Here is a 21468-nt window from a genome sequence, read left to right on the forward strand (position 1 = left end):
AAAATTTGATGTTGTTTTATGTATCAGAAGAATAAAAATCAAATCACACCTATTCTGGGTTGGAGAAAAATGCAGAAATCTCTATAATATTGTGTATGTATGTTATGTACAAAGCAAAGACTAATAAAAGCTGAATTCAAACACTCTTTATAACAATCAAATGTATTAAGATAGCAGGTACAAACTTAGGGTTTGTAAGTGCAGCAGTGTGAGCAGAATGCTAACTCAGTTTCATGTTTTTCAGAGGAAAAACCGGAGTCAGCCAGTAAATAATTATGATGATGTGCTTTTCCTCATGCTATGATTAATTTGCTTGCTCATCAGTTATTGAATCAGTGTTGAGTTTTACAGAAATCAACTCAGTTAATGAGAACTAGCAGTCAGATGACACTGTACCACTAGCTTTCATGGAAAGGTCACTGGAAGGTTATCTTTGCCTAGTGTGTGGATGACTGGACTCTGGAAGTCAGGAATCTATGAATGCAGAAATAGCTTTCATTTCTATGTCAGTGTCAGTAGCAGGGATCTAAACAAGACAAGAATAACAAACAGTTCTTGAATCCAAATTAAAAGGCCACATTTACCAGCGATGTAAGTGTGAAATGCACACTAAAATATAGCTCATGTTAGTCTTGCAAACCAGAACAGGTGTTTATATAGCCCAGAGTGTAGTTTATGAGGTCAATAAAGACAGTATCTCTCTCTGCACTATCATTGTCTTTAATAAGTCAGTGATAGTGCAGTGAAAGACAATGGACAATCGTTGGTTCTGTGGTATCCCTAGGACTGTATGTACTTGTATGTACTTGGAGAGAACTTATCTCCCTAAGCACAGCCTTGACCTACAAGTGAACATCCTAGTTCTTGTACTTACAAAAACATGAGACAAATAAAAAAAAACACATAGTCAAATTAATCTTATTGTGCAAATGTACACCTTATGCAGGCTGGTATCAGTGCATTCAGAACTGAATGAGTAAAGTACCAGCATGTCCCTGTTACTTGATTTTCACAGTCACCACCTCAGCCTGCTTCCCGTCCAACTGGATGGGACTCCCCTGATTTGTGACAAAACTGCTGTAAAGTCAGAAATCTGTCACAATATACAGTAACTCATTGCTCTGAAGATGAATCATTGAATCAGTGTCAACAGAGCAAAAAAACCCAGCTGGATGTCAAAAACGTCAGCCAAAGCTAATGACCCAATGACAAAGGATTTTCTTTCTTATGATTCAATTATGAAAAGGTCAGACTACTTCAATGCTGACCACATAGTCAACTCTACATGTTTCACAACAGCCTTTCCTCAGTTTGCATACAACAGCACTTTCATAATATTCACACCAGTTAAGGTCAAACAGTTCAAAGTCCCACCCAGGCACCGCATGAGGTGTGTAGGAAAAAAAAGGGTGCTCTTAAGATTGTTTTGTTTATGCAGTTACTGAACTTTTCCACAGTGGGTGTGTGGTGGATAGCGAAGCCATCTGAAGCTCTTCAAGATTAACACAAGGTAAGATTTTAATTTTAATAGGATTTGTTTTGTTTGGGAGGAATTAATATGTGGTCAGCTGATGCGCACTCTATTCAGCCTATTTAAAATGTATACTCTTACTTGACAAAACCAGCTGTTTGAGTCTTTTGTGTTTTGACTTTAATGGACCTACCAGACAACAACTGCACACCTGCACGTGGTCGGCAAGACACTAGCATCAAAGTTTATGAAACTGATTAGACAGTGTAGATGTTAGAAAATATAATCACAATAAAACAATCTGTTGTTGTAAAACTTGCCAGTCTGTCATAAATCTTTCCTTTGAAAGCCGCATGTAAGGTGAGCAAATAAAAATGTACTCATAATGCATGAGGCAGACAGTACAGTACAAGTTGAAAAGAGGCACAGGTGACTACGCCTGCGTTTTAGGCAGAAAGTCTCTTTGTTGTCAGAAGATCAAGCTCAACTTCAAAGGCATGAAATGTGTCCATGAGGCCTGAAACCAAATCTGGAGGACCGACCTGCTGCAGCTGCGGCGCACAGAAAACGAGTCAAGCCTGCTGAGCTGGGGAAAGAAGGACAGTAGTCTTCCCCTGTCACAGCTGGGTGCTGTTAGACAGTCGAAAACAAAAGTAGAGCCTAATGTATTTTACCTAATCTGCTCACAAACAACACACACATGAACATTTTAGCAAGAGTGATTGTATGGTTATAATTTGGAGACATTTGGGCTCATAGTGGTTATGAAATCATATATGAACTTATGAAGAATAACCCAAAACAACTCTAAACAGACGGTGTTTTAGCAGCACTATAGTTCATGGAGGGCTGAGCTGAAATCAGCCCAATCAATCAGCTGATCCTATTTTATATTCATTCATTTATTCATTCTTTTTTTTTTTTTGTCTTTTGAAGGGTTTTAGGAACATTTTAAATTTCCATCTAGTTACTTTGTAAATTCTTGCCTTGTCACAGTTGATGCTGTTGTTTACGTTGTTAAAAATGGATTAATAAATTGGTAAAGCAGTTATGTTTGTTTTTACAAGGCTCCTGCTTAATATATTTCCTACTCAAGGGCTTTTGAGCCAACTTCCTAAACCTGATGCAAGTGAAGTGTCTGGCTGAATCAGACTGCCTCCCTGTGATGTAATTACGACCGTTCAAAGCATTCTTTGTTCAGTGACCCCTTTATTTGCTGGGTTACTTTTTCTTCAGGAGCACATTTGATTTGGTGGCTTATTATGCTTGTGAAACCAGTTTTCTCAGGATTGTTAGGAAAGACATTTGTTGCTTCTAAAGTTGTGCGACTGCAATTCCAGCATAATGGGTTTATGCTGACATAAAGGCAGTGTTGCACAAGTGACTCAGTCTCAACCAACTGTGGCTGAATGAACAGAGCACTGCAGACCTGTTACATGATACATGCAACCTTTTTCTTTGCATAGTGATGCATGTAAACATAAATGTGAATGCAACTGCTATTGATTTATTCAGCTTGTTGCAGAAAAAAATGTATTGCCATGACCATGCCATGGAGATTTAATATTTAACAGAGATTCATCTCTTTTTGATTTATGTGTCAGGAGTCAGGCCACCACTGAGGACAAGATCCAACCTGGTCCACTGAGATAAACAAGGCTGCACTGTCATATGACATAAAAACAAGCTCACACCAATCTCTTTAGTTCTGAACCAAACATTTGCAGTAATTATCAAACAATCAGTAGTTTTTATTTAATTTGTTGAATCTATTAATCAAGTAATCAGTTTGGCATTATTATTGGTTAACAGAACAATGGGACAATTAACAGTGCAGCAGGTTTTTGCTTTGGTGTCGCTGTTTTGATTGAAATACCTGTAAAATGTACATTGAGAAGCTATAGGTTAGTTTTCCGATAGCCTGAAGTTTGCTCTCCTTTATATAAGTCCATGACTCCCACACAGTGGAGCGGAGTTCACATTTATTGTTGGATATTATTTGTGCCTCATGTGCCTAACAAGACAACACAGGTATGAAAAAAATACAGAAAATGTTAGATTAAATTTCTTTCCTCTAGGCAGTGTGACTGTACCTATTGTTCAGTTCATTACATTCTCATATATCATGTACTCCGTTGAAAACAGATTTTTTTTCCCTTTTGCTTATTATATTTATCAGTAGATGCCTATCATGACTATTTGGAAACTACCTATCATCATATTTCTGATCAAGCATGTTTTTCTTAAAAACAATGTATTAAAATCATTTGACACCAGTGTAGGGGACAAAAGATGCAGATATCTGCTTTATAAAACTACTTCCACATGAATATGATCTTTTAAGGCTTTATCTTAATTATATGTTGAAGACAATGTACAGGGTCGAATGAACCCAGCCTTGATTCTGATCAAACCGAAGGTGCAGAGGTATGAAGTACAATGACGTGCTGCATTGAAAATTTTACATTTTCTTCCATCCTTCCCATTGTACTGGTGTTTTATCTAGATTTCATTTTGATAACCTTTCACTAATGTAAATTAGTAACAGCAGGAGGGAATTTACCTGTTATCAACATGGAACTCTACTCTGATAGAGGCCCATCGCTCACAACTACCCACACACAGTCCTACATGGTGTTTTAAAGTTCTGCACCCCTTCAGTCACTGGTCAGAAGTCCAAAAGTAGATGTAATCCCAGTGACCCGCAGGTGGCCTTCCAGATTGGCTGCCCAGATCTCCACATTCTTCCCTCCTTTCACACACAAACCCCCCTTCCCTCACTTTCTTCCCCAGGCTCCCAGTGTGGTGGTAACCCTCAGCTGAAATAGGGCCTTTGCAGGGTGGAGGCAGAGGCAGCACACTGCAGCCAGGACTTGTCACATTACTCTCAACTCCACAGTGGGACCAAGACACCTGAATACAGGCTGTGAAGGAGGCTAGCAGAGCGTCAGTGAGCGTAGACCAAACACAAAGAACCAAGGACAACTCAGCAGCACAGTCCAACTTTCAATTTGGGATTTGAGCTGTGAGAAACTACAGCCTGTGCTTAAATATTTTGGATCTGAAATAGAAAAAGTACAATGGATAAGGATGCTCTGCTGGACTATGAGTACCCAGACTTGGATCCTGTGCCATCTAAAATTGAACCAGAGTAAGTACATTCCTACTTTTTAAGGATTATAGATTAGATCTTTTAGACCTGAATATTGTACATGAAGTTTAATTTAGGATGCTTTTACTGTTTGTGTAAACAGACGTTACCATGAAGATAAGACTTCATGCTTTAGTGTTATTCCAACTTTTGTAAGTCTGAACAAGTTTGCCGTGAGATACAGCTCTCACTGAGATATTAGGTGACACTTTTCCAGAGCTAGTGTCAAAGTGTGGTTTGTTTCCATTCATATATTCATGTTCTAAGAATTCTGGTTGAACTGGAAAATAGGTTTTATCCCTAGAACAAAATATGTGCATTATACCCGAAATAGTTCAGTGTTTAAATGTTTTACTCTATATTTTTCACCCATTGGTGAAAAGTTCACCCATTAGTGAATATGTAGTAGATGTAGCATGAAAAGTTGGACATAACAACAAAAACCTTACTCTGACACTCTTACACCATCATTCTTTGCTGCTGATGAATCCCACAATGCAACGTGGCGCATGCAATGTTTCTAATTAGTTCTTTTGGGATGTTTCCTACGTTTAAATAGGTTTTTAGTGAAAGAAATACCATTGTCCCATTTGTGCAGAGAAACTAAGCTGGAATTAAATCGGATATTGTGCAGATTTATAGAGTAATGAATTTTAGTCTGAGAAGCTTTTGTATAGAAACTATTGATATACACTAGCAAGGTCACATAGTCTAAATGCTATATTTCTGATTTGGTAAACACATGTCTGTCTCTGGAAATGTGAATTTTGACATTGCCTTAAATTTACAAGTCTCGTGAAATTACCACCCCATGGCCAGGCATTCCTGCTCATTTAGTGAACATAATCATAGGCGTTATTTTCTCGTATCACACCACCAATCTGTTTAAATGTAAGTCTCTGCTGCAGGATTTGAGCTATAGGTTTCCAGTCACGAATGGCTCTGACAGTGGTGTGTGAAAGGTTTAGTGAGGTAAACTGTAGGTCAGCTCAGCAGCTAAAAACGCTTGAGTTTTACATAGTTTTTTTGTTTTTGTTCATGTTTGAATGTTATGTTTCTTTTGCAGAATAATCCCTCCATGTGACCCCACTGCTGATGACAGACTCTACCACATATGCATTACAGCGATATCTGTAAGTTTTCTTTCCCATTTGGTTCTAAGGCCAAATTATTAAGTGCAAGGTCAAGCAATGTCCACTGCCATTCAAGTTTTGCTAAATAATGCACTTAAAATGTGTGTTTGGATGCCATGTTTATATAATGGCCTTACTTGCTTAGATAAATGTGGTACTCTTGCTGTGATGTGTTCTAAATAGGTGAACCATGGTGCCTTGTTTAGAACCAGGCATTCTTTCCAGCCTTGTGTTTCCTAAATGTGTCGCAGGTCATGACAGGTCACTGAACTTTCACTGATCAGTGATTTTGATTGATAACAGTTTATTCAGACCACATCCATGGGTGGCACTAATGAGAGACACTAAGGTTTGGTGCTTTTGTGCATGAAATCCCCTAAGAGTCAGGTTGATTCCTGAACGCTGGTGAGTCCACAGCTGCCCATCACACACAACTCTGCCAACGATGCTAACTGAGGTGTTCTCCTCTAGCTTGTTGTCATGCTGATCCTAGCAGTCTTAGCCAGGCGCACAAAGCTGGGCAACAAACATACAGGACTCTCAGGTTTACTCAGGTGAGGTTCTGTTTTATCTCATGTTTTCTTTAAAATACAGTAAACATCATTGTTAAATATGAAAGAACCTATTCCTGAAGGACCACATTGGTACCTCTTGCATTTAATTTGAGTTGCTATTGACTACTTCTCAAAGATTTGTAGAGTCCCTATATCGTCGCTATATGTTTTTTGTTTATTTTAGCATTGTTTAAAGATAAACATGCAAACACAGTGCTGTTGAGATAGGACAATCCATCACAGTGTCCATTTGCAATCAGAGATGAATATTGCAGGTGGGTTCTATTACCAAGGTATTTTTAAGAACTTTACATCAAATAGATGTTGACAAAGTCTGGATTTAGGGGTTTGTCAATTTAAAAAAGGCAACTTTTTGGTTTCTGATTAAGTCAAAGACATTTTCAACTTACATAATAATAACACCATATAAGTTATTTGCACAAAGTTTATCGTTTAACTGGCTTGAGTAATTACCCCTCAAATCCTCTTCAGTGGGATTCTTCAGTAGCCAGCAGATAAAACTGTGGTCAGATAAAATTCTTGGTGTCACCGTGTGTAACTGTGTGTTTCTGGAGCTGGGTGTGAATGTAAAAGTGCTTTCATGCTCAGTCAATCTTGCCTGAAATAATGAAAGGTTTAAAACTCTGATGGATTTTCCTTTCTCAAGCAAGTTTTAAGCTTCAGATTTGATTTTCATATTATGCTGATATGAATGAAAGCCAAGGACTAACATTGTGTCTTATACATTAGACACTGTAGTTATTAATTTGTAGGCAGAAAACATTCTTTTCAGTTTCATAATTTCTGCCCAGTAACTGTTTCATTCAAATGTGAGGTTGATAACATGTGAGCTCTAAATACCTGCCGCTTGATTTCACAGTCCGGTCAACTTCCTGGACCATACACAGCACAAGGGCCTGGCAGTGGCTGTGTTTGGAGTGCTCTTGTGCAAACTATGGGGCCTGGTCATATCGCCAAACCCCCTGCCCTTCACAACAGACTCCCAGGACAAACGTGAGGAGGTCATCTTGTTTTTCCTTGATCAAACAGATATACCGATCTCCTTTTTTTTTTTTTTTTTTTTTTTTTGTTAAATATCTGTGTTATGTAATTGGATTATTTTGTTTTCATGTGTTTCTGCTATTTTTAACTTAGGAATTTAATGGTAAGCTTTACAAGGAGCTTTTTCTCTTGAAATGAAATTACATAATTGACTCGGTCCCCTGCCACTTTACACAATCCCTAAATAGTTTGAGGTTCAGCAGAGGAGGAAGCATTAATTGTTCAATAACGTGTGATCTTAAATACATTTTCTTAAAAACTGTGTGAACGTAAGGCAGAATTAGTTGTCAGTCGCATCCTTGTGTCACATGGTTGAAGAAATCACAAATCAGTGATTGAAATATTCTTTTTGATGCTTTGGGTCTTCACACACTTTTGTTGTATTTGCAGAGAACTGGATGATTCTGGGAGTCTTTTACTACCCCGCACTTTACTACCCTCTCCTGGCATGTGGTACCTTACATAATAAAGTTGGCTATGTGCTTGGTAGCCTCCTGTCATGGACACACTTTGGTGTTCTGGTCTGGCAGAAAATTGACTGTCCCAAAACACCTCTGGTAAGGAAAGAACCCTTTTTAATGCAATATTAAGTTCCAATTAATTCATAAGTCATAGTTCGAGACAATAGATTTTTTTTAGGAATCCAGAGTCTAAATTGGGGAGTTTTAATTCAATATTATACCTATATATCTATATATATATATTATATATATCTCTGCGTGTCATCTGTCTAGATTTCCAGGATTATTTCAAAAACAAAGCTAATTTGTTTCGGTCTGGAAGGCCATTGATTACCAAACAAAGCCTGTCTGTACACTACTGCTGGGTGTAAGGGATGTGATTTGAAAAGATAAATACCAGGCTTTTCAGCAGGATTCATGAACACATAGCTGAAGCTTTAAATCTCATCCAATCCCACACTTTGCATTGCATCCACGTTGTCTGGGTTTTCTGGGCGATGAATGGCTGAAACTCAAAACAATTAGTTTCACTGTCTGTTGGTCTTAATCATGAGGTTTTGTTACAGTTAATCAGTTTAGCGTGTATCAATAAAAAGATTTTAAAAAGACGCTTTATAGTACCAGGTTTAATGGTTGTCTACATTTTTAAAAGCGCCAATGCCTGTCAGTTTATCCCACTATGAGCTGGCACAACAAATGTTTCAAGGAGCATTTGAGCTAAACTGAAAGACTAAGCCTAATCACATAAAGACAGTTGAATAATTTTGCACAATATATTTAGTATTTTGTATGTTTATAATATATTTATTTATTCCTAAAAATGGAAAACATCATACTGTTAAATCCAAGCATTCAATGTACCTTTATGTATAAAGAGTTTTTTCCATCCCCTAAATTGTAATAATTCTGGCATCGAGATCCCATTTGTCCAATATGCAGATGCCTACTACACTAACTCATTGTGTCCAATGGTTGTGCCACTTTTTGTGCAGTTTAAGGATGTGTTCCTGGTGTATTGCTCCAAAACAAGTTGCTAAGTGATTTAGAGTGATCTTTTATTTTTTCCAGATACACAAGCACTACTCCCTTTTCTCCAGTCTGCCCCAGATTGCTTGCTTGGCATTCCTTAGTTTCCAGTATCCCCTTCTTCTCTTCAAGGGCTTAAAGGGCACTGAAAAGAACAATGCTACAGAGGTACGCTGTTATCTGTATGCTTGCTTCAGGATGGTTGTGTAGCATTTTTAGCCATAACTGACCTGGTTACAAAACAAATTGGCTAAAAGTGGCTGTGTTGGTTAGTAGTGTACATTCATGTATGCCTGAGCTATTAAAGAAAAGAGAAAATCTCCCCTGTTAACGTGAGGAACTTTTGTAAGCTGCATGCTAATCAAGGGGCTTATCAAAGAGTGTAGGCTGGAAAATGTGAAGTTCAACACAGCATGCCAGCAGCCTTATAATTTTAAGTAGATTTGACGTAATTGGTTTACGTTGTGTTCTTGATCAGATTATGAAAAGGTTGCCTTGTTTTTTCACGTAGGGGACACAATGCTTTGTTTATTTTATGCTAATCTCAGAATAGATGTGACAAAGCTGGCATGAGGCGATTGTCTGGAGTTTGACTCATCCACCCACCCCCCCCCCCCCCCAAACCCACCCCATGCCACCCCACTCCTTCCCCCCCCCCCTCCTGGAATGCATGACTTTAAATGTAAACAGTGGCTAATACCACATGTTTCCAGAGGAATTTAGGAATATGAAGGTCTGACTGATGCATTTTAAGCCCCCAAATTAAATCAGTTCATTCAAATTCATCACAATATTCTTGCCTAATGTGCTCACTTAATTCCTTATATGATTGCTGTTCTATTAGGACCTAAGCAGTAGCTACTATAAAGAGTATGTGAAGAAAGTGCTGAAGAAGAAGCCCAGCAAAATCAGGTGAGAATTGTAGCTTGTTATTAGATTTGCTGCATTGTTACAATGCTGTGTTTGTTTGTTGGCATCTCTACGTTTGCACCACGGCACATCACAACCTGTCCCTTCTTGACTGAGAAGCCCCTTTCTCAACTTTGTTTCATGTAACTTGTTTTGATGGATGTTATAATTTTTTAAGGAATCTATTGGGGTGTTGTAAGCCTTTATTGCAGACAGTAGAGATTATATGAATTTAAGAGAAGAAGTCTGATTTAAACTCATCTCAGTGCCAGCAAACCATCAGCAGGTGGCCCTGGATGTTACATTTTTAAACTTTGAACCCTTCTCACTTAACAAAAAAGAAACGCTCATTGTGATCAACCCCTGGAATATGATGGACACTTACTTTCATATTGACACCAACAGTTTAGAGGCACCTGTTAACTTAACCCGAGAACTGCATGTGTTTTACTGTGGGAGGAAGCTGGAGTAACTGGAGAAAGCCCACACAGGCACAAAGGAAACATGCAAACTACAATATATTAAAAAAAAAAATCAAAATTACTATAAGTATTTCCCACACAGTCAATGCAAAACACCAAGATGTAAAGCAGATGTTGTCATGGTGAATAAACACCAGGAACTAAAGCAGTCCATGTTGTACTCGAACTGTTACACATTATTTGATTGAAATATTCAAAGATGATGGCAGAAATTGTTCATTGATTTACAGATGTTTCATTAATGTGTTTAAGTCATTGAAGTAAAATGGAAAATGCAGCACTTAAATGTTTAACTCTTTACTTGTCACCTCAGCACATCAAGTACGGAGAGCCCAAAGCTCCCTCAAAGAATAATCGATGCTGTGAAGTTATACATTTATACACCAGAGGATGGTAAATATGGGATACTGATCTCTTTTTATGTCTGGTCATGCATTCATGTGATATCCCCAGTGAAAATATTATAACACATTTTCTTTTTTTCTTTTTTTTTTAAACAGCTTTCCGTTTTCCACTGAACTTGGCTATATCTGGTGTAGTGTCATTCATAACCCTGTATCAGGTAACTACTATCTGCTAATAGACTTTACAATATATGGATATTACAAAAACTATAACATAATAAAACATGATAAAATGATAAGTTTATGCTAAATGTAATACCTTTACTGCCGCTTATGTGTCCCTTCATACTATTGATGAGACAGCTTAAGTGGTTATATGTTACACTACTTCATTAGTATAGTTGCTGTATTTGCCTTGTACTAAGTTGATGATACATCCAAAGCCTTTGCATTACCATGATGCTTTGGTAAGAGTTTTTCTGGTAATGAATAAACGTCCTGTTGCATTTTTAAATTTTTTTTAAATTTTAGGTTGGTCTTCTATTGATCATGATAGTGGTGCCATCTCTCCAGACTGCACGTTTGGGTGTTAACGAAGACATCGCCAACGTTTTAGCTGGTTTCAAAATCATGCTGTCTCCTGACAAACAGGAAGTGGTCAGGATTGTGGTTTATTACATATGGTGTGTAGAAGGTGAGTGAAACCACAAAACCTTAAATTAGCCAGTGATGTGAGAGATGTAGATTATACATGTATTTAATTTAGTTCAATCACATCACATTTCAATCACATTCCTTCCTTTTAATGCTTTTTTTTTTGCACATATTTTTACAAATCACCAAATACAAGCTGCGGTAGATGTACTTCATTTTTTTAAGCTGCTTGCTGACTGCATTGTTTAAAATATTTGGAAAATAAGATAAGATAATTGTTAATGATTTATATTGTACTAGAATAAATAACCCAAAAATCATGGGCTGTGTTTTTTTCTTGCAGTGTCCTATATCTCAGCGATGACCCTGTCAGGCTTGGTCAACCTGGCTATGCTCATGCGGTCCATGGTTCTGCATCGGTAGGTTTCTGAACAAAACATTGTTGGAGCTCTCCTTTCTCTTATATTTCTTATTCTCTTCTCATTTTTTCCGAGGATTGACTGTGCCTTGCATTCTGCTTCCTTCATTATAATGTAATGGTTCACAGAGGAGTTATTATAACATGAAAGAGCACTAATCATCCACAGAGAATAGCAGTTGCACTGCTAGAATTGGAAATGGCTATTATGATAAGTGATGAAATACCATTCCATTACCATAAATTACACTGTATTAAACTAAATGGGTTTGTGAGTTGAGTATTGAATTGCATTTCAGCTGTATTCCATGCTAAATTACCTCTTCAATTTACTATGTAATTTGTACTTTTAATGATAAAACGGTTATTGTCTTGATTATGATTGTCTTGTTTGTGTTTTTTTTCTGTCAGGTCAAACCTGAAGGGGCTGTACAGAGGAGATATCTATAATGTTTACAACTGCCAGAGAAGTATCAGGGCTTCCCGACCAGCGCTGGTCTGCTGGATGGGATACACAAGTTTCTCAGCAGCTCACATCTGCATTGGTACAACTACATACCGACTATGACAAGAAAATAGGGATTTTACCTTGTTTCCATAATCAAACTGTTGGTTTACTTTCAGACCTTTGTATGATGTTTTGATCCATCCATTTTTAATGGTGCTAAACCTTAGATTTTGTACGTCATATACTTTATTTTGCACAAATGAATGCAACACTTCGGATATCATATCATACATGCTGTCAGGGTAAACTGGGAACTGATTCCAACTAATAGCCCTCGTAAGCGATCAGTAATCCTGCCATATATTTAGTAGTTTTGCCAGTCACACTCCGTAATGTATATATAAATATATTTTTCGAGGAGTAAACTGACTTATCTGAGTATGTGTCAAGTCTTTTGAGGTTTCAAAGAAACCTATCTCATTGTGATATGAGAAGTGAATTGAGTGTGTAGTTGTGTAGATTTGTTAGATGCTGGAAAGGGTGTAAGCGCTGATCTCTCCCCTACATCAGGCATGATTGTCCAGACCATGGTATTCTTCCTCTGCCTTCTCATCGTCATCTTCCTCATTATCATACCCGTCCTGCACAGACAGAATCTGATTCTTTTTCAGATTCTGTGGAGCATGTGGTGAGCATCCTCACATCTGTTACTCATGTAGCTTTTTTGTACTATATGACCAAGGCGGAAATCCTTGCTGTAACATTGCTGTTGTCATGTGAAAACTTGCTGTTTTAGTTTATTTTATTATTTCGACAATGAAAATTCTTTAGAACTTAATGTGATGAACTCATCTACCATAGTCAATGAGGACTTGAGGATATGTTTGTAATTGTAGCTAAAAGCTTGGCATCTGGAAAAGTTTTCAATCTCCACCAACATGTTTTGCAAATGTTGCACAGAAATTACTTTGGTTCACATCACTTCCTGTGACTAGCAGCTGCAACATGATTTTTGTGCCATTTCCTGTTTTTTTTTGTATCGCCACATGAAATTGTTCCATTTCTGACTTTTTCCTTTCAGGCCCTTCTGGTTGATGATTATCTTGGCTGTGCTGATTCAACATATCACTGCCAGGTTTTGCTTCATCAAAAAAATAGGAGGCACGAAAGACCTGAACAACAGGTGAATCACTCTATTTCTTACTATTTATAATATTCACTTCTTTGTGGTTTCTAAGTATTATACTGCCTGGTAATCCTACTGTATGTTTGATGTGTTCTGTCTTCTCTAACAGAGGTAACCTATTCCTGCTGACGTACCTCCTGTTTCCTGTCAATGTTCTGATCGGGGTACTGCTGGCACTCTGGCGCATTATCATCACAGCCCTGTTCAACATTGTTCACATGGGTCGCATGGATATCAGCCTCCTTAACCGCAATGTGGAAGCATTTGACCCAGGTGAGTCAAATATTCTTTATTATGTATGAAGGGTGATCAACACAGCAATAATGTCATTGGTCAGTGTCATCTGCATTGAAAAGTATATCTTCATATGAATAGCTGTACGTTCGCTGAGACATCTACAGAGATAGTTTCAAAATGTGTTCCAACAATTTCTTTTCCTTTCCTTTTTCGACACTCAATGTTCACATATTCATTGGTATTAACATCCTGCTTTTTAGTTTGCAGATGCCTCTGTATCTTTTTTCTTTCTCTCTGTGAACCGCTTTAAGAGAAGCAATTTTCTATGAGCAAATGCCCTTTTACTGATTCCACTTAAAGGCCAGATATGCATATCCTATTGACTTTGCCCTGCAAGCAGCTCACTGCAGTTTGTATGATATCTGTATTCTGTGCAGTGCAAGGGTTGCTAATTGCACAGTGATCTCTGAAACGGCTGCATCTGTTGTCAGGAAAAGCAGGTGGTTCAAAAAAAAAAACAGAAAGAGGTGTGATTGTGTGACCATTATGTGTGATTGCCTCAAAGCCAACATGGGGTGCAGTCGTATGCGTTTATTGCTTTTGCCCAGTCAGTCATCCCCCCTCCCTGTGTCTGTCGGCAGCCTACCGCTGCTATGCTCATTATCTGAAGATTGAGGTGAACCAGTCCCACCCTGTGATGAAGGCCTTCTGCGGGATGCTGCTGCAGTCCATGGGCCAGGAGAACAATGCCACACAAAGGTCGCGGGATGCTGAAGAGGGTGTGTAGCACAAAACTCAGTCCACATCACCAATACTCTACCAAATGACGATTGCACAATGACTTGTTACTGTTGTTCTCTGTATTCATAAAACCTACACGATATGGCTGGTGTTTTTATTATGAATAGGGCCAAAGAAAAAGACCAAAGACCAATGTTTTCACCTGCCTTTTTCTTTTCTACTGAAGATGTGAATCTTCACAAAATGTTACCAAGCATAGTTTCTTGAAATTTCCCCAGACAGGTTCAGAATTTAGTAGAAGGTCACTGTAGCTCATAATCAGATCATAACACTGTCTTTCATGCGCAGCAGAAATGAAAGCTTAGCGATTCTAATTTAATATGTCAAGAATAAATTGAATTTTCTCTGTGGAATAATTTACAGTTCTGCCCGCTGCTGGTCTCAATCAAATCTGTCATAAATTAATCAGCTGTCCATATGGCATGCCCACTGTCGCCTGAGCACCCAGCCTCTGTCAACAAGAGACAATTTAGTCCTATGTTTATATAAGTTATTTCACTAATATATGCAGTAATATACCAAAAATGTGGGCAGCTACTGTAAGGCTGATTGCTAATCTGCACTGATGGTACTGACTCAAACAGGAGATGAGTTATAGTCGCCTACACATGTGGTGACAACTGAACAAACACTATAGAGAAAAATTAGCAGGAAAAATGGAGCATTTATTTTTGTGGAGTCCAGCTCTGTGTGATATCTAATCACAGATGAGTACGATTACAAATGTGCAGGGAGATGTTGCTTGTTTCCATGTGGAGAACAATGCATTATTAGAAATTATCTATTGTGTTTCAGAGATGAATCTGGAGTAAATGATTACACAGATGAGCTAAACTAATTGCCTGTTTCATTTTCATGTAGCCCAAGGGGCTTAAGCTGTCAGTGTGTTAATGACAAGTCCAATATGCTTCCACTACGCTCAGACAATTAGAATATGATTGCTTTCTATTATTACTCTGTCTGTAGTATCTAGCTGACCCCAAGTGGCCTTCAGAAGAGTCTTTTTCCATTCCAGTTGAAATTTTAAAATATTTGTTCTTGAGCTGTAATTGACATACCTCTAGTGCTACCATGATGTCTGAATGTCCTCAGGGATTCAACTGGTCCAGCAGGAGAAGAAACATCACAAAGTGTCCAGTGCCAAGCGGGCCCATGGGCACTGGCAGCTCCTCTACACTCTGGTCAACAACCCTTCCCTGGTGAGCACCAGGAAGCACTTCCAGCATCAGACCACAGAGAGCTTTCTGAATGGAAGCCTCAAACGCAGCACCAAGGAGAGGAGCATAAAGGAGGCGGAGGCTGCCGGCAGCAACTGAATATGAATGTGAACCTGTTTAGGGATCAGCTGCAAACTGTCTCTTGGTTTTGGGCAAATTCTACAGTGATATTATTTGACCATACCTACTATAGGCTGTGGTTGGATTTGGTGAAATAAATGCACCTATAGCTCAGTGCCTCATGCATATTCACCAAGCCTTTCCTGTTCTTCTGGGGACTGTGTGTTTTACTTTGGGCTCATGTCACCCATGTTTTGTTTTTGTTTTGTTTATGTATGTATGAGAGCTATAGCTCCAATCTGATAGGTAAGCTTGTGTGGCACTGACCTCTCACTTAAACACACTAATGTCATTTTCAGCACATCTATGTGCTTATTTTGGGATAGCAGTTGTTTGAATTATGTTTCAGCCATTAGGTTAATCACACATGCTTTTCTAAGTGTTACTATTAGAATAATCCACTTAATCACTCTTCAAAGAGTACTCATATGTAGAAGATTTCACTATTTATGAATTTACAGAATGAACCTTTTTCATAGACAGGGTAAAACATTTTCTTTTCTTTTCAGATGTTTTGTTTTGTAGATCTACATATTTTGTGTAATTAACAATAACCATAGAAGCTACAAGACCAATTAAGCCAGACATTTATTTTTAGACATTTAACTCCAAAACCACTTGCTGCTGCTGAGAGACTTAGTATTAATCTCCTCTATTTTATGATGTTCACCATCGTTTGTCTCTGCATTGACGTTTCAAATGCCGAATTTTAAGTTAAAATATTTACATCCGATTACTATGAAAATAAAACTGCAACGAAATTTGTCTTCAGGTCCCTTTTTTCAGTCGTTCGTATCGTTTTGTAATATTTCATGCTTTAGTGGCTTAACTGTGGGTCCAGTGCGATGCAAAGTAAACTGTAGTGAACTGAAAAGAAGATGAAGACAAAGAGAAGCTTTGTTTTTATCATGTTTGTCATCGAACTGCGCTCCTATAATAAAAAAAAGCATCAAAAGCAGAAAAAATAAACCAAGTAATAAAAGTTTTTCAAAGCATGTTATAAACCTGAACATCCTTTAGGTGCGTTTTATTTATTATTTCTGGTGAATATAGAAAATATGCAGCCAATTTCTAATTTATTGCCTGGAACATTTTAAAATTTGCATGCGGGAAAGGATTAATGACAAATCCAGAAAATTTGTCTGTATGGTTTTATTAATTCCACTTACATAAAATTATATCAAAAAATCTTCAAAGATCACGGGGTTTCTTGTTTCCTTTTACAACATAGTTCACAAAAACTCACTATGCATCAAATTACAAGACAGTGAAGCCGTCAGACGCTCACATGCGCCCTTTTTTGTTGAGGCTCCTTTTAAACTTACCGTCGTAAAAAAAAAAGAATAATTTAAGTTCACATGGCTTTACATCACAGGTTGACAGTACCATCTACAGTCCTATAGACTACACTAATAAAAAAAACCACACAAGGAAATAGGTGTGACATGCCATGGACATTTTCATTGTAAAACGCGAGAGAACAGCAAGCACCCGTTGATTTAGAGGTTAAAGTCGCACATTTTTTAAAGCCTTACATAACGTGAAACAACATTTTGTTGGTAAATTACCTAGGATATCCCGTCAAGCACGACACAGCTGAAAGTGAAATTTCCCTTGTGGACTAACAGGACAGTGGGCAGGACGCTCCTGTGCGCGCTGCCACAGGCGCAAACAAAAACACCTAAACCAAATAGCCTATCTGCGTTGAATTTCATGAAGTCACATATACTATCAGTCCGAATCTGGGACTACACCTCCGTGGACGCGTCAAGTAGAGCCGCGGTGTGGACACCTGAGAAAACACTGGCCTGTGTAAAATTTCTGTTAGAAAAGGCTCATTCACAGACGCGCACGGATGAGCAATTGTTCCCTGATGTCAGTTTGATTTAAATGGCTTTAAAATATTTGGCACTTCTTGCTTTGTTGTTTTTGTGCTCCGTGATTTCAATGTTAATACGGTGTTTATTATTGTTTTTGTTTTTTTTGTTGGTTTTTTTTTTTTTTTTTTTTTGCATTTTAATAAGGTGTAAGTCTCCGCGCCTCGACGTTTTGCGCAATTTGCGCCCCTGCCCGTCTGTGTCTGTCCTGTGGAAAGGAAACAGGTCTGAGGTCTGAAAAGCTGTACAAATCTGTGCTTGCGTTATAAACGTACCTTACTTATTTTTAACCTTACAGCAGACTACACATGTCACACGAATTAATTCACAATCAGTGACTGGCGGAGTACTTTTCTGAGGTAAATAACATCAAATTAAAAAAAAAAAAAAAAAGAGTCACCTTATTTCAGGCTTCGTCTTTTTTCTCGTGTCGTAATGGTGGACTAGTTACCTGCTTGAATGTAGGCTACTTAAAAGTAAAATATGTTACACTGCAGTCGCGGATAGAGGCTCAGCGGCTTGGCTGCTTGTAGTTGCCGTTGATCTCCTCCGAGATGTTGACTGCCTCTGCTCCCAGCGGTAGCCTGTCACTGTACTCCGAGCCCATTTCAAATTCCTCCTGGTTGGTTTTGGATGAGGATCCGGGGATGGACTCTGTCGCCACGCTGCCCTCAGCCTCTCCCTCCCCGTCTCCTTCCTCTCCCTCGGCTTCTCCCTCCCCCTCGCCTAACTCGCTGGGGTTGAAGGTTTTCTCCGAGCCCACAAAAGACGCCCTGGGATTAAAATCTCCGGCCATTTGCTTCTCCATCTGATCTGGATTCTGAGCCTTCATGATCAGCTTGTAGGTCTTCCCTTGGTACTTGTACAGTAAATGGCAGCAGGTGGCCCCCAGTAAGGGAACTGTGGCCAGGCCCAGTAGGAAAATGCTGACAACCACAATAATAAGCAGGGAGGGGATTTTCTTCCTAGTTGTGAAGACTACTTGGACTTGGCAGTCCTTCCCCCCATAGGTGAGACAAAGTGTGTAATTGGTGCCAGGCTGTAAACCATGGAAGCGGTAGGCATTAACCCCTTCCTCAATATTGGACCACTGAACAACTGAATGTCCATTTCCTGTATTTACACAGAGGTAGAGCATGTCCAGGGTGGTTTTACTGGACGAGGACTGGTACAGACCCACAGGCTCCTTATTCACTGTTTCCTGGTTTTCGGTTTGACTGATGTGAAGGTTAGATTTGCTGCTGGGAAGCTGCAGCGGATTCAACTGCACTTTTGCCTCCGTCTCTGACACTTCTAATGCAATAACACCAAAATCAAATGTGTACTGCTTCAGGTCATCCAGGGTCATGTTGAAAGCATGGTTGGAGATGTATTCACTGCTCTCTCTCACACCGCACTTGCTGGCAAAAATGGGGTCCTTTGAAACACCAGCCAGCTGCTCTGTGTCGTCGTTTTTGCTCGATGACTCTTCAGGGCTGCTCTTTGTCTTTTCCTCAGGCTTAGCCCAGTTGATCACATTGTTTTTGGAAGTCTTGGGCTCTGATGGCTTTTTAGCAGACTGACGGATTTTGTCCACTGTAGAATCGTGCACCGAGGTGCTGGGGTGTTTTTGGGTGCCCGCCAAAGCCACTCTAACGCTGCTCTCTACTCTGCCTAATTCATTCACAGCAGAGCAGCTATAATTTCCATCTTCCTTTTTACTCATGTGAGGGATGATGAGAGTGCCGTTTCTAAAGACGAGGAATCGATTGTTGGTTGTTTTATCATTAATTGGGACATCATTTATCTCTCCAGTGGAGGGCAAGGGGAACAAATAATTCTGATTTCCTGAAGTCACATCCCAGCTGACTTGTGGTTTGGGGCTCCCCTTTGTCTCACAATTTAAGATGACCATGAACCCCTCATGGAGCTCAACATTCTCAATGTTGGGCTGGTATGTTATGCTGACAGTTGGGGCCTTACAGTCCAGTTTAGGCATGTTCGTAACCATTGTACCTTTCAGGTGTTCAGGGGCCTCGCATAAAATTGAATTTTGCTCAGGGACAGAAATCTTAGTTTTTGCAATCCAGTCCCTCAGCCACTCCAGGTTGCAGGAGCACGTGAAGGGGTTGTTAAAAATTTGAAGGTGGGACATGGAGGTGAGGGCACTAAAGGTATCCCGCACAATTGTGGTAAACTTGTTGTTGTTGATGCGCAACGATCTCAGGTCTTTAAGTGTGGAAAAGGCGTCCTTTGGAAGGTTCACCATCTCATTGTTATTCATTTTCAGAAGCTGCAGGGCGGTGAGATTGTGCAGCTCTTCCCATGGAAAGTTGACAATTTTGTTGTGGCTCACATCCAGGTTGCGGAGCTGAATCAAGGGGGCCAAGGTGTCCGTCTCTATGGTAACTATCTCATTGTGGGCCAACCAGAGAGAGGTGGCATGGGTGATATTAATGAAGGTTTTACTTTTCAGCAATTTGATCTTATTGGCAGAAAGGGCCACGGTGGTTACATTGGAGGGGAACCCCACTGGAACAACCAGCAGGTCTTTGTACGCACAGTCAGCAAACTGGTGGGCAAATTTATCCTGGCAGCTGCAGACCTCTGGACAGCACTGCACAATGCCAAACACAGTAGTCAACAAGGCAAGGAGCTGCAGGAGCCTTCTCGCCATTTTCTCCACCTGCAAGTACCAATTACCAGACATTAGGCAAGTAGAACATTTTATCAGATGTAGGCTATGACATCCATTATGTCCATTACACCAGCGGAAATGTACTGTGAATCTCACATATGCGTTTTATGAGTATAATAAGCTTTTTATAAGGACATCAAAGCTCTTTAACGCAACTCAAATATTCATTAGAAACTAATTAAAGAAGCAGAAATCAGCAGCAGCAGCAGTTGTAGTAGCAGGCTGCTCTGCTGCTGATATCCATGCAATCTGACAGCAAGCGTCACATACAAAGTTTCTATTTGTTTGTCTCAAATCACATCACAAACCCAACACTGATTATTTCAGCAGTATGGGCTATTTCAGGAAGACCCTGCAAAAAAAAACAAGCACATATGTTGTGTGTCATATCTGCAGTCATTTCAGAGTCAGGTGGTCTCTCTTGTTCTGAGCGCGTTTTCAGGAACCGGCGTGGACAAAGTGACACTGTCAGTGCTGAAATCTTTACCAAAAACACTTTCAGCGAGAGTTAAACACAAATACTTCCGTTTACAATTTGCAGAGCCTTGTAGCGTTCAGCCCTTGCGCACAGACGCCCTTGTGATTCATCAGAGTTGCACCTGAACAACAGGGCAGTTTCTTCCAAATGAGCATCGATCCGAATAGTGCACGAGGTCTGTATTTTTTAATCAGTTCGTGCATTAACGGTCTTATGAACTAACTGAATTGCCTTACCTCTCCAATGTTAACTTCAGGTCCTGTGTCTGTTTAATCAGCGTCGGAGTTTAGGATCCTTTAAAAACAAGTTTAATGGTGGAAAAAACTCGAGTCCTCGATTGTTGCGGATCCTTTCACATGACTTTTGCAGACCTGGACAGCGCTGATGAAAAGCGGCGGAGGGAACATTTTTTCCCGGTGAGTTGCTGATGCGGTCCGACGGTGCTTTTTTTCCCTCTTCCAGCTAGTGCGCTATCCGCTGCGCGCCCCCGCCGTCGCTGAGCGAGAAAATGAACCGTGAACGCGCAGCCTCTCCCATCTCTCTCTCCCTAGTATTAAAGATACAGAAGCTCCGGGTCTTCCACCCTCAAAGAAAATTCATAATTTATCATCCCATGTTTAATATATGACTCCGGCCCAAACCTAATCTTTTGACCTCATTCGGTTTGGCAACAGTCTATTGTCTTTAGTTAAAAAAAAAAGAGTTTCACAGACAGATTTTAAATTTAATGCAGGTTCAATTATTAAGAATACTGCTTTATTT

At 39.4% G+C, this 21468-nt stretch overlaps 2 protein-coding genes across 2 annotated transcripts; one reads left to right on the plus strand and one right to left on the minus strand.

Annotated features, from left to right (window-relative positions):
* The first annotated feature begins 1374 nt into the window (after positions 1-1374).
* stra6 (signaling receptor and transporter of retinol STRA6) lies at positions 1375-16156 on the plus strand. Its single transcript, XM_026312385.1, has 18 exons — positions 1375-1510; positions 4265-4622; positions 5689-5755; positions 6227-6309; positions 7190-7323; positions 7762-7928; positions 8901-9026; positions 9703-9770; positions 10563-10642; positions 10750-10811; positions 11125-11287; positions 11591-11666; positions 12077-12210; positions 12684-12801; positions 13195-13296; positions 13409-13572; positions 14178-14315; positions 15430-16156. The coding sequence occupies exons 2-18, from the start codon at positions 4552-4554 to the stop codon at positions 15651-15653; spliced, it is 1977 nt and encodes a 658-aa protein (XP_026168170.1). The 5' UTR covers positions 1375-1510; positions 4265-4551; the 3' UTR covers positions 15654-16156.
* Positions 16157-17669: 1513 nt separating this feature from the next.
* islr2 (immunoglobulin superfamily containing leucine-rich repeat 2) lies at positions 17670-21346 on the minus strand. Its single transcript, XM_026312364.1, has 2 exons — positions 20943-21346; positions 17670-20216 (listed from the first exon to the last, which is right to left on the minus strand). Exon 2 carries the CDS (start codon positions 20205-20207, stop codon positions 18063-18065), a length of 2145 nt encoding a protein of 714 aa, XP_026168149.1. The 5' UTR covers positions 20208-20216; positions 20943-21346; the 3' UTR covers positions 17670-18062.
* Between the last annotated feature and the right edge of the window lie 122 nt (positions 21347-21468).

Source organism: Mastacembelus armatus, chromosome 6 (assembly GCF_900324485.2).
Source record: "Mastacembelus armatus chromosome 6, fMasArm1.2, whole genome shotgun sequence".
Taxonomy (NCBI): Eukaryota; Metazoa; Chordata; class Actinopteri; order Synbranchiformes; family Mastacembelidae; genus Mastacembelus; species Mastacembelus armatus.

Excerpts from the sequence above, each read along its gene's own strand:
- stra6 (XM_026312385.1), top strand. The coding sequence starts at position 4,552 with ATGGATAAGGATGCTCTGCTGGACTATGAGTACCCAGACTTGGATCCT. Across the intron at positions 5,756-6,226 it reads TATGCATTACAGCGATATCT|CTTGTTGTCATGCTGATCCT; the intron begins GTAAGTTTTCTT and ends GTTCTCCTCTAG. Across the intron at positions 6,310-7,189 it reads GGACTCTCAGGTTTACTCAG|TCCGGTCAACTTCCTGGACC; the intron begins GTGAGGTTCTGT and ends TTGATTTCACAG.
- islr2 (XM_026312364.1), bottom strand. The coding sequence starts at position 20,207 with ATGGCGAGAAGGCTCCTGCAGCTCCTTGCCTTGTTGACTACTGTGTTT.